At 42.0% G+C, this 12606-nt stretch overlaps 1 protein-coding gene across 3 annotated transcripts in view; it reads left to right on the top strand.

Annotated features, from left to right (window-relative positions):
* Positions 1-12606, top strand: part of ETFA (electron transfer flavoprotein subunit alpha) — a 33520-nt gene that overhangs the window by 19468 nt on the left and 1446 nt on the right. The window contains exons 10-12 of one of the 3 annotated variants that reach the window (XM_074155462.1): positions 7887-7952; positions 11424-11504; positions 12392-12463. In XM_074155462.1, coding sequence (XP_074011563.1) covers positions 7887-7952; positions 11424-11504; positions 12392-12430 — 186 coding nt within the window. In that variant the 3' untranslated portion in view covers positions 12431-12463. Of the gene's footprint in view, positions 1-7886; positions 7953-11423; positions 11505-12391; positions 12514-12606 lie in introns of those variants that run through there. The other 2 variants (XM_074155461.1, XM_074155463.1) reach the window with 2 other exon arrangements.

Here is a 12606-nt window from a genome sequence, read left to right as displayed (position 1 = left end):
TTAAGCACTGTATGTAGTTTCTGTTTGAGAAAAAAGCCCTTGTAAGAATTTTCAAATTAGTTGGTTTTGGATAAAATATCCTTCCCATGAGTGCTTACTGTTAAGTGTTAGTTAAGCATACCCAGTTAGAAAATACTACATTCCTTGCACAAGTCAAGCCTCCCACCACCACCCCAGAGTAACTGCTATTTTTAGGTAAGAAATTTCAAATAGTCAGGGGTGTTAGTTTTCACAGTAAAAATCTTCCCAGTTCTTTCTGTCTTGTTCACAAAAAAAAAAAGAGAAAGAAACAGGAACAAAAGGAAGGTGGAGAAGAAAGAAGGTAAATAATGTTTCTCAGATATTTAAAACTTTTATAAATGGAACATAAATGCTTCATTTATTAGTTCAGTATTAGCTTTCCTTACCCCAGGTATAATTCTAACATAGAAAGAAGTATGTAATCTTTCTCATGAACTTGTGTAATTTCTCTAATATTTAAACAAAAAAAAAAAATCTTGAGCGTTGTGAGAAAAAGAAAGCTGTAACCCTTAAATAGCTTCTGTTAGTTTTTGAACCGTGACCTTTGTAGTACAGGTTTGTGAGGAAGGGGCATATAAGGGATGATTTAATAGGTGTCTAATGCCATTTTAGCCATCTGGGATATAGAAAGTACATTCACAGGGTTGGTAGTTACTGCGTGGGACCTGGAGACTTCCTTCTGGAGCAGCATTTATGATTCGGGTGGGAGATCCTATGCTGGCTGCAATGCCGCTAGGCACCTATGTTTGGATACCCACATTGTTCCCAGGGTCTCCCAAGTTTTTCTTGTGTCCTATTCTAGTTATATTCTCCCTTTAGCTTTTGAAGGAAGATGGGCTTGTACTGGGGTTATCTCGCTCTCAACTTCTTCCCCCCAGAAAACAAATAAAACCTCAGTGGCATTCTGAGTTGCTTTTTTTTTTTTTTTTTTTTTTAATTTGTTTTTATTTTCAGAAAGTCTATGTCATTTTAGGCTGTTGTGATCCTTGTGAAGAATCTGCTGATGCCTGAAAGGCATCCTTCTAGTTTAATCTCTTCAGAGTTTAGATGTTCACTCTTTTAATTTATTTAATTTTCCTCTGTTGAAGTTTATGTTCTTTCTGGGGTCCAGTTCTCTAACTGCTTTAGCTTTCTTTGTAGGTTTTCCTAGCTGGCAATAGGGAAGATGTGGCCAGACCCATATTTCACAATTGTAGGATTCAGGGTGTCCATCCGGGCCTAGCCGTCTGTGGACCATGGCTGGAAAGCCTCACCTTCGCTGTCTCAGACTTTATTGTGAGGATTTCTTCTTGAGGAGGGTACAGTATAGGGGAAAGCGCAGCCAGGCAGAACTCCTTTTTTTTAGGTGTTCAGTTGTTGCTGTCTTGTTACTTTCAACGTTGGGCACAAAATACTTAACAGGCAACAAGAAACTGGGATGGAAGATTCAGGAAGGCAGAAGTTAGAAAATATGTCGTAATAATTGATACTGGATTAGATGATTGTGTTAGAAATGTGATATGATTGCACAGAAGGTAGATGTATTTGGGTATTGCATGTGCTGAGAAAGCTCGGGTGGGGAGTGCAGATGGGAATTCAGAGTGGTTCTGATATGATCACCAGGAGTACACTTGCTGACCTGCTTAGCTTCAGTGATTAAGCTTCAGTTTCATACCAGAAGGTCTTCTGGATGTAACGAATTGCAGGGACTTCAAAAGGGAGCTAGATGTACAACTGTCAGGAATTGACAGTAAAAATGAGGGAAAAAGGGGCATGTTAAAGAGGTGCAGCTTCAGTTGAGATGCTGAAGAGTGAGATGTTGGTTCAGCTGAAAGGCACCAACACCATGGAAGAACAGGAACAACTTAAGGTGTTACGTTTAGTAGAAAATGCAGGAGTCAGGTGAAATTAGAAGCAGGAAAAGGAAAGCTGAATGGCAAGGAAGCATTTCCTGGCGGAGAGATACAGAGCAATTAGTCTTCTACAGAGCAGTGGAATTCCTGTTCCTCTGCTTCTTTTACAAGAGGATGGGATGCTTTCTGGGCTTGTATATGTCCCAGTATTTTACCAGGTGAGCCCTTTCACTGCAACAAGTGGCTTCTTAGCACTTAGTAGTCAGTTGTCATCTTGCTTTGGGAATAGCAGGAGGGGAGAAATACATATCACTTACATTATTCCTATATTTTGTATTTCTCTGTGCTCAGTGGCAAAGCAATCAAATGCTTCACCTACCCTGGTTTTGTTCTCTGTAAAATGTGTGAGTTTCATTAGGTAGTAAGTGGGTACTAACTCCTCTTCAGTTACTTCCCATTGCTTTCTGAGGCATCGCTTGCTTGTCAGGTTAGCACATCTATTAAGTTTTGTTTCCCTTCAGTCTCATGAAGGGAAAGTGAAACAAGGTATATTTTAGTCTAGTATTTCTGTTTCTTTTTATTCTCTGGCTCTTAGCAAGAATTGCTAACAACAGAACAAACTGATTAATTCCATTAGTTTTATGAGAAGTGTCACTCCTGTCATCTTGATTGTACTCACTTTAAAAATGTCCTACTCCTTGCTTATCAATGATATGATCTTTATGACTTCCTAATTTGTTACACATACAAGAGAATATTGAGATACTAAAGTTTCTCTATTCCAACACATGGTACATTACTTAATTTCTCCTACCTCCAGCTAGCTTCTTTGTAGGAATGCGTTACTTGTACATTACGTTTTATTAACAGACCAGCAGGTGCACTTTTCATGGTATAAAAGGCTGAGCTGTTAGGTGGCTGGCAGATGGGAATAGCGTTGGGAAAACTGACCGTGCTTGGGAAATTGTTTTTGGAATATCTCCTCTGATAATTCACTATTGTTGAAAAGTAGCTTTATAGTGGCAAACTTTAGAGAGCTATTTGTATGCAGCTGGGACTGAATTTACAGACTACCTTTCTCTGACTTGCTAAAAAGCTAAGGATTGACAACCCCTTTCATCCTGCATTATCCAGTGTAGCTTTTAACTCCAAGAAAACTATGTTCACAAATTGATGCTCTGCTCCTTTGGGGTTGGTGCAGAAACATTAAATTGTACTAAAATATTCATATGTGAGTGCATTTAGCTGAAAGCAATTGATGTGCTTTTCCCTAGAGAGAGAAAAAAAAACTGCTGTATGGCCCTGCACTCCAGCAGACACCCTAACCACGCTTAAGAGTAATTACATAGCTTGGCTGATCAAAGGTTCTTAAAGTGGAAAAAGAAACTGTAGTTGGGATATAGTTTAGTAATGCGCGCTTCCTGAATGGAACATACTCAACTGCTTGAAAGTAGTATATACTGGATAATTGTTTGCTATGCAGTGTAATATATACCATCTAGTATCAAGCCAGAAAAAATTTTATTGGGTTAATAGCTTGTAATTGGAAGGAATCTCTTGTATGAAGCAATTTTCATTACAAAGATTTCTTTCTAATTTCATTGTCCGTTCACTCTTGTAAAGAAAATAAAATATTTGAGCTGCCTTTAAAAAGAGTATATGTGCCAAAGGGGTTTATTAAACTAGCCTGTTTAAAAGCATGCCACTAGTTGGATGATAAATTGATGTACGCTAAAGGTTTTCAGCGTAATTCAAAAATTGGCATCAAAATCAATAGTAGCTGACGGCAGGCTTGCAGAGCGACTGCCTCATTTTGTGTTGCACCTGTGGATGCAGAGTAGTCTCAGCAGTGTTCATAGTCGCTGTAAGTTGCAACTAAAAACTGTTACTGTGGATCTCTTAAGAAATGTACCTTAATTGCTCCAAGGCAGCCTAAGGCATTTTTAAATATTCTCATAAGTAAAAATGAAGTATTATTATATACCACAATTTTTTCTATAAATAATGGGAAGGGTCAGTATGCACAGGAAAATACCTGCATTGGTATATTTGTAATTATAATCATCCACATATGGCACTCCTGTGACACTTATCCAAACAGTGTGTAACTGGCTATATGGATCCTGGAGCCAGTTGTGCAAATTCATGCATGTGAAGTCTCATGGACTTGCTGTGGATGCTGATATGTAAGTTGGGTAGATTTAAAGCAGAAATAGGAGTTTAAGGGATCGCCAAGGGGGATTTTTTCATTTTAATGATTAGCATACGATGACTCTCTCTGCAAGACATACCACGGTCAGGTTTGTCAGAAAAACAAAACAAGGCCAGATGAATACTTTAAATAGCAAATGAGAAGTTGGAATGTTGATTTGGAATTTTGCCTTTGAATAGGATAAATTTGGAATTGGAGTTTTGTTTCTTTTTAGGGTTGTTGCGATGCAAATCTGTGCTTACAAACTTTGAGGGTCAGGGTCCTGGCTCTCACTGGAGTCTTGTAGGATATTGTATGGCAGGGCAAATTAAAACTCTTTGCCTCTGTGCCACTTCACTGGCAGAATCAGGTCTGGCTGCTGCTGTAGCTCTTGAGAAGCCTAACAGGTATGTTACGTGCTGATGCCCCCACCTTCACATGTTCCCATTACTGACATACCCAGCCCTTTCTGCAATAGCATGTCTTATAGTGCTTCCTGTTGGTGCCTCCCTGCCCTCTGCTTCATATGCTTCCAGGCTCCGTCCATCGGTCCATCCAGTGTTCTGTGCTGCCTGTTCCATTCGTTGTGCTCTTTGTCACCCTTAGCTCTCTTGTCGGGTGTCCCTTACCCTCTACTGGTGTCCGCTATCCACTTCATACAAAATAAAGATTTGTGGCATGGCTCTGATATTTGTACGGAAATTCTTTCCTGTGTGAAATTAAGTTACTTCTGTCTAATTCTCTAATCTGATGCAATGCCCTTGTACCACCAAAACTTTCACCTTCCTTGACTTTAGTTGCTTTTGGGACTTCATTTCTATCAGACAGTACCGTGAGCCCCTTGGTATAGAATTTGTTTGCTGTTTTGTTACACCATTCTCCTGTGGCACAGCGCTGGCAGTGGCCCTTCAGTGGAAACCTGCCTGTGCACAAGCACTGGGGACTTGATGAATGCCACTCTACGTCCTGGGCTTTGATGTAAGTGCGTGTAATTGTAGGCTGTGGATCAGCCACACAACAGCAGTAATTAGAGCAGCTTCCAGGGATCCAAAAAGCAGGAACTTGGAAGTTGGTGTAAAGTCATCTTTGTTGGCACCTGAGAGGCGGCATCCAGATCCTGATTCATGCCGTTTTGTGTCTTGGCGTGGGTCTCCTGCGGAGATGAGCTCTGAGAAACTGAGATCTTCCAGACCTTAATGTGGTCTCTGCTGTGATGGCAGGAACGTCGTGTAACGCAGTTGGAAGTGCCGCTGCTCTGTGGTACCAATCTGCTTTGTTTTCCTCCCTCACTAACTTGGTAGTGCTTGTGGCTACAGTCCTGACTTGGGACTTTGAACACTAACAGTAGAAATGATAGGACTCAGCAAAAGGCCTGATAGAAGTTAATGATTTCAGGGAAAACATCAAAACAAGGGTATTACCCTGAAAATAACTTAGAGGTCTGAATTTCTGAGTCTTTTATGACCTCTTTGGATGACTAGTTGAATTCTCTCCTTAGAGAGCACTGAAGAGTCCTGAATCTTTATTATTTGGACCTTGTGGGTCCATTGTTTCCCTCCTACAAAGTTGTAGAATAGATTTAAAGTAAGATTTAAGCAATCAAATCTATTTTACAGTATGGAACTATTGATAAGAAACACGCTGTTCTGTGTGTTCTTTGTATGAAAACATTACTGAGGTGATTTCTTGTGTGTGTTACAGCCTGCTGCATGGACCAGTTACCTTGGAAGCACGTAACCTAGAAGAGCATGTGGCTTAGAGGCATAAGAAAGGCTTTTTAGACATGCCTGGTTATTTACAAATGTCCTTTTAATGAAACATCCTTGTCTTGGCTAGATATTTTAATAGAATATATACATTGGCATCTGGCTCCCGGTTAGCTGGATTCTTTCCAAAGACTGAACTTCACAATGTTAAACAGACTGAGAAGAGTATCTGGTAGTCTAGATGACTGGCACTTAATGAATTGCTTTAAAAAAAAAATCAAATTACAGTAATGTGTTTTTAAAAAGAGCTTGTATTAAAGACTATATGATGTTAGAATAATTTCTCCTGTAACATCTGTTCTTTTATTTGGTATAATTAAAATATTGCCTTCTTACCGTGAGTTCTTATATGGGCATATTATATTACATTGCAGCTGTGGTTAAAATGGATTGACCTCCAATAGTAATCTACTCGGTAAAAAGCTATTGAGGCTAAGAAATTTCTGAGTGTCTTCAACAGCTGTGTGTTTCTGTGAAAATACATAGACTAGATTCTGTGTTTCAATTTCAAAGCACGCTTTTTAAATAGGAAGTACTTTATTCCTGCTCTGTTGTCCTTCCCCTTCAGTTTTTACAGGAGATAGCTTTTGTAGAAAAGCGTAGAGAAGCTTCATAAATTTTATTTATCTATTCCTGTTTAAAAACCAGTGTGATAGGTGAAATCTATAGCTGCAGAAACATCAGAAAGCAATAATCTTTTTTTTCTTTAATTGATATAATGAGTATCAGGCCTGTATGGAGAAAGCAGCCCGCATGGTCTCTGAACACCTCTGTTTGCCAGCCTGTTCTGCAGGTCTGTGCCTGTTCCACAGCTGTGTTTTGTTCCTCACGTTAAAAGCCACTTAACTGTAATGCACATCTTCAGTTGCACGGGGATAAGGTTTTTTGACCCTCTTATCCTCCCTGCCCCCAGAAATAATTTCTTAAATTAGATTTGTATGTTCTTAAATATGGACTAACCTTGGTATTTTTGAAAGAGGAATTTCTGTTAGTATTCTGTTACTATTTGAGGGTTGTGTCTTTTCTACGCATGTATAAATACCACCTGTATTTGGCTTTGACAGACGATCCCCCAACTAGTTTTGTGTGTTACAGTTTCCTCTTAGTGAATGAGTTGGTGAAAAGTACTTTCTTTGTTTTTCTTCTGTAAGATTAGGTAGGTAAACAGTGCAGGTTTGACTGCTACTTGGACTTGTGGTGCTGGGAAAACTGTCACAGAGCTGAAAATATACTTGGTGTTGGATAGATTATAGCCTGGATGACTTTCGGCTGAGGGAAAAAAACGCTTTTTTGCTGTGAATGAAAGTTGTCCGTATAGGTCTATTTGTCTATATGTTTTCAACTCTTTTCAACATAAGTCTCTTTGGAGATGCTTGATTGGGAGCCCCAAAAGCGTAAAGATCTACAGTGTGTTGGTGCCTATCTGGGAACCTTTCTTTATTCATCCCGTGTAGGAGTTGTTAGTGAATGGGGGAAGAAAAGCCTTAGGGCACATGGAACACTGAGGGTTGGGGTAAATAATAGAAACTATCGCTCCAAGTGCAGTAGCCTGCTTCACTGTCTGAGATGTTTTACTCTGCCACATAGCAAACTTTTTAAAGGTTTAAACACCTGAATTTCAGCTTTGTGCATTCTGTCTTACGTAAAGGATCCTAGAGGCTTCAAACAGGAAAGCCTAGGTTTTCTCAACTGCATTATCCATTTGTAGGTTATCTTGCTTAATATTTGCCTTGGGAATCTCCAGGGTCATGGGTAACACTGATTGTCCTGTCCTCGAGCTGAGCAGTGTCTTATGTTTGATGCAGATCTCTTTTTTTTTTTTTTTTTTTTTTGTCTTTCTTTCTCTTTCCCCCCCCCCCACCTCATCTGTCTCTGCCAGAAGCTCCTTTGGGATTCTCCTTTTACAGTTACATTACATCCCCAAGTGGGGAAGGGAAACAATCATCAGATGCCTTTAATATTGAAAACTACTGTAATGTAAAATCTACTGCATGTAATTGATTTTGAGTAGGGTTTGTGAGAGCTTACTGAAACTGTTGTGGATACCAAAAATGTCTCAATTTTGTTTTTTTCTAGGAACTTTATATTGCCGTGGGAATATCTGGAGCAATCCAACACTTGGCTGGGATGAAAGACAGCAAGGTATATAAAGATGGATGTGCTAGAAAAGATTTTTGAGGAAGGAAATGAGTTGTCTTCCTTGCTTTTACACCAGTACTTTAGCCAGTTTTCCGAATTTTTTAATGTTAAAATTGCCAGTTTGTCTCCTTTAAAACATGCTGGCCTTCTGAGCCTTGCCAAAAAAAGATATTGTGGCAAAACATCTAACACAGTAGAAAACCTGGTAAAAGAAGTGGTAAGTAGAAGCAGCTAGCTGATTGTGTTTATTAAAAACCCAAACAAACCACATGCCTGAATTCTATACAATAGTTCCATTTGCTTTTATTTCAGTATGACATATTAATTCATGCATAACAATGTGCAATTTGAATTACGAACTTACTATTCCATAAAGTAAAAGATGTCTCTGACATTCCTGCATTTAGCCATTCAAATGGAAACCTATTATAAAACGGCAGTAAAACTTTAAAAGGTTTAACTCATTAGTTGCCAAAGCAAATAATCCCACCTTGGAATTGCCAGTTTGGTGCACAGTGCAGCGTTCGGAGAGAGGAGCGGAATTACCTGCTGAATCAGACTATCAAATGCCAAACATCAGCAACTGTCCTGCCTCCCCGCAAGTAAATGTAGAAAAAGGATATATATATTTTTTTCTATTTCCAGGGAATGAACTTAACGCTTTCTGGCAGAAACCAAACCCAGAACTTTGAGTAGCTTATAAGACTGAGGAAAAGGTTTGCAAAACTTTACGGGCAGATCCTTGTGTTTAACTGGTGACAGACTAGTGAGTGTCTGTGACTGGTAACTGTCCTCACAGCCAGCCAGTGTGGTAGGATGATCTGTGCTTTCTTACAATTAGTTCTTTTTGTATATATTATTTAAATATTTTTTGGGCAAAATAATGTAAGTTGGATTTGGGATACAGCACGCTTTTTGGGGCCTCAGTCTGCTAAAATCAGGGACTCAGGCATCAACATTAGTTGACACAGTGGAGAAACACCAACCACAATTAGAAATTGAGGATGACTGATGGGCAGGGATGAAGGTTGCTCTCGGGCAGTGTGAATGATGTATCTGCAGCAGTGCAGTCTCACCGCTCGTAGTGGAACAGCGTCGCCGTCGTCCCTCCTGCTCGCAGCGTAGCAAGAGGGAGACAGCAGGGCCAGGCAGGCAGCGAAGAGTCGGTGAGAGTGGCGCTGAAGCGGCAACTACCATCATCATCCTTGGCTCCCTCTGGACTCTGCTGGTTGCTGATGGGCCACAGTATTTAGAGTGTCTTGGTGCCGAGGCATTTAGTCTCCAACTGCGCTTTTGGGTGAGGGAGAGGATGGACGGGTGGGATTAGTATCAGCCATTGACTGAGAACTGTGTATTTAAAGCTGCGTAAAACTCGAGCTGACCCTGTTTGTGTTTATCTCCTGCCTTGTTTCAGTTCAGACTGCCAGCAATACTGGGAGCCTGTTACTTTGTGTGCCAGAATTTCCTTTGATATAAAAATATTGAGCAGCAATATTGTCCTGTACTGTACCAGCAGAGCCTCTGCTTTTTTGGCTTTCCAATCTGTGTGATATTTTGAGATGTTCTTTTATAGGAAATAAGAACAGGTGAGATTTGCTAATCCGAGATGCATATGTAACTGTCATTTCTTCCACATGCTGTAGTTTTTCTAGTGTAAACAAATGTATGTATTGTAAAAAAGCATGTAGGTGGTGTAGTTACTGAAAACATCCAATTTTTACAAATGGAAAGAATTACGCAGCGGTGGGAGCTCTCTGGAGTGTCCCCCTGTCCTCCCTCAGCACTGTTCTCTGGCACTGTGAACTCGTACATGATACGTTTTCCAAAGCAGTCAGATGCTTTCTACCATGTGAAATGTATAGTTTATTTGTCTTTCTATAGCAAGGTAGAAAATGCAGCTTTTGAGGAGACCTGGAGAATCCCTGTTGCTTTCTTTCCTTATTTTTTGTTCCCTCATGAGGTAGTTACAGTAGCTTTTCTTTCTACGAGATGTAACTTGCAAAGTTCTGTTGCGAGGTGATGCTTTTGCTTCTTACCCTGGGAAGGCTGATTTAGGGATGACGTAGAGAACCAGATCTTACTAAAAAGTGACTTCAGCTGATGGAGACCGAGGAACGACGAGGCTGCCGAACTAAAGCTTAAGACAGGTTTGCGAGCAACTGGTGTTAATTATTTTGGTGGTAAGGACAGAGCTGGCAGCCCCAGGCTGTCACCGACGGCTGGCCTCAGCCGGCCCTCAGCGTTACCCCTGCGGCCTCAGGCCCCTGGGAACGGTTCTGCAAAGGGCCTCAGAGGATAATTAGAGAAAGTCTTTATTGCACTAATACCCTCAGGTATCACAACCTGGATTTTGCTTCCTGCACTGTAGACCGGTAGAGGTTTGCGTTTGCAAATGGGGTAACTGAAATAAAACCAGTAAAACTTTGGGAAAAATATTTCAGGGGACGCATTAGGGGAATACTTGCAGGTCTTTGCTGACGAGCTGGCAAGAGGGCAGCAGCAGCAGCTGCTTCTTACGTGTGTGCTGAGGTCCTTCTTTAGAGCGAGTCACAGGATACAAATGACCAGTGAAGAAAACACATTTTGGTGGGCCTAAAACCACAGGATTTGCAAGCTTTTATCTTTGAGTTAGTGCCGCTGGCATGTGCTGCTGAGCCATTTATTTTGTTGGAGAAGTCCATTTGGTGGAGGGAGTAAAACCGGGACACGTGAACTGCGTGTACTGGGGAAGGGCAGGTGTTGGGTTGGAGCTCTCCTGAGCAGTGTGGGTGCCTCGAGTCAGAGTTCGACAGGCAGGGTTTTGGTGGAAAGGCAGCACCGGAGTGTGGTGGTTCACACCCCTGCTCGGGGAGGTTTGTTTTATGAACTGTTGTGATTTATTTTTTCCCCATCCTTTCCGGAGTGCTCCCCGTCCTGTTGTACATTTTGATGGGGACGCTCACGCTTAACGTGCTGGAAGCTGTCACAGACAGTTACAGAGTAAGTTACCTGTGTGACAGATTTCAAACCGAGACAGGTATTTTCTGGACTGTTGTGCTGGGATTTCAATCATGTGCGTTTTTCTACCATGTGACAAACTGATACGGGCCACAGTACGTGCAGAGGCCTTTAGGCGTGGCTTTATTGTACTCGATTTAAATGCCACCTTTGAGTTATTTCTGTAATGGTATGGCTTAGATCTTGCAGATAATCCTTTGTACTAATGTTTTTTTCTAGACTCTTTCCAACATGTTAACCCTGATGTATGGAATGAGCAGGGGAGGGAGGTTGGGGAGGTGTTGGGGGGTGTTTGGTTTTGAGGTGGAAAGGAAAAATGTTTGTTAAGTAAGTGCTGTGATCCATGTCTTCTGCTTCTAGGGGTGTGGAGAGAATTTAGCCCGTATTTCCTAGATGAGGCCTGTCCATTGTAAGCCGGCCCTAGACGGTAATTATAGATATTTATATATTCACACGGTGCTTTACTGTTGCTTGCAGACCATTGTTGCTATTAACAAGGATCCAGAAGCTCCAATTTTCCAAGTGGCAGACTACGGGCTGGTGGCAGACTTATTTCAGGTGAGGCTGAACTCGGAGATGCGCGGGATAACGGTTTCAGAGAGCTAATGAGAGCTTAGATAATGGAGTCTATCGCGTATTAAAGATGTCTGGGTAAGGATTGGTTGTTAAAGAACTGGCTTTATGATTTCATTATTTTCAGTCTCAAAATTCAATGCCTACAAGTAGACGCTGGTGGTTGCTGGGGGGCGTCACAGCCTGGTGCCGCTGCTCTGGTTTCCTGAGTATGAGACACTTGGAGCAATAACTGCACATGGGTGCTTACACGTATTTTTAAGCTTCATAAAATATAAAAGTAGAGTTGGCAGGAGGAGTTCTTATTTTTGCCTGGGCTTGCTGCCTTACTGATGCCCACGAGGAACTTGGAGTTCTCTCTGGGAAGTCTGTGCTGCGAGCTAGCCCGTGGCCAGGTGCCCGTGGCTCGCATGTACGAGCTGCCTGCGTGCACGGACACGCGTGTGACGGGCGGGAGCTTGCGGTGGCTCCGTGGGAGGCATGGGCAGAGACTCTGCCAGCACTTAATGCCATTCCTGAACTAATGCCCGCTGGCTCGGCCCTGAGCACGGGCCTTTCCGCAAGCCGGAGACAAAGTCACATTCTGAAGAAACACCATGTAGACAATTTCCTTAATAAATTTTGTACGAATGCATTATTTCCACCTAATGGAAATGTAGCTCTCTTAAATAATTAAGAGGCTTTATTCAGCAGGAGAGAAGTGGGGAGTGCTGCGAGCTGGGGTGACCCACAGCCCCTGGAGTGGTGTGCTGGGCAGGAGGGGTGGGAGGGTGGGGAGTGTGACCGGAGGGGGTGGGTGCTGCACATGGAGAGTTTGGGGGGGGGGGGTGTCAGAGGGAGAGCACACGCTACCCCAGCACTGGTGTTTGCAGGCGGTGCCAGAGATGACGGAGCTCCTGAAGAAGAAGTGAGTGATGGTGACGGACCCTCCCACTGCAGTTGGGGTATGGGGGATAAGGGCAAATAAAGGATTGTACTGGAAAGAGGTTGGGGCCACTGTGGTGATGGGGTTTTTTTTGTGGTGGGCAATGGGATGGCACATAGAGCAGTGCTGCTGGTGGGGTGGAAGAAGGGATAGACAGGGAAT

The sequence above is a fragment of the Numenius arquata genome, chromosome 11 (assembly GCF_964106895.1).
Source record: "Numenius arquata chromosome 11, bNumArq3.hap1.1, whole genome shotgun sequence".
Taxonomy (NCBI): Eukaryota; Metazoa; Chordata; class Aves; order Charadriiformes; family Scolopacidae; genus Numenius; species Numenius arquata.
Note: the sequence above shows the minus strand (reverse complement) of the source record. Positions and strands in the feature narration are given on the sequence as shown.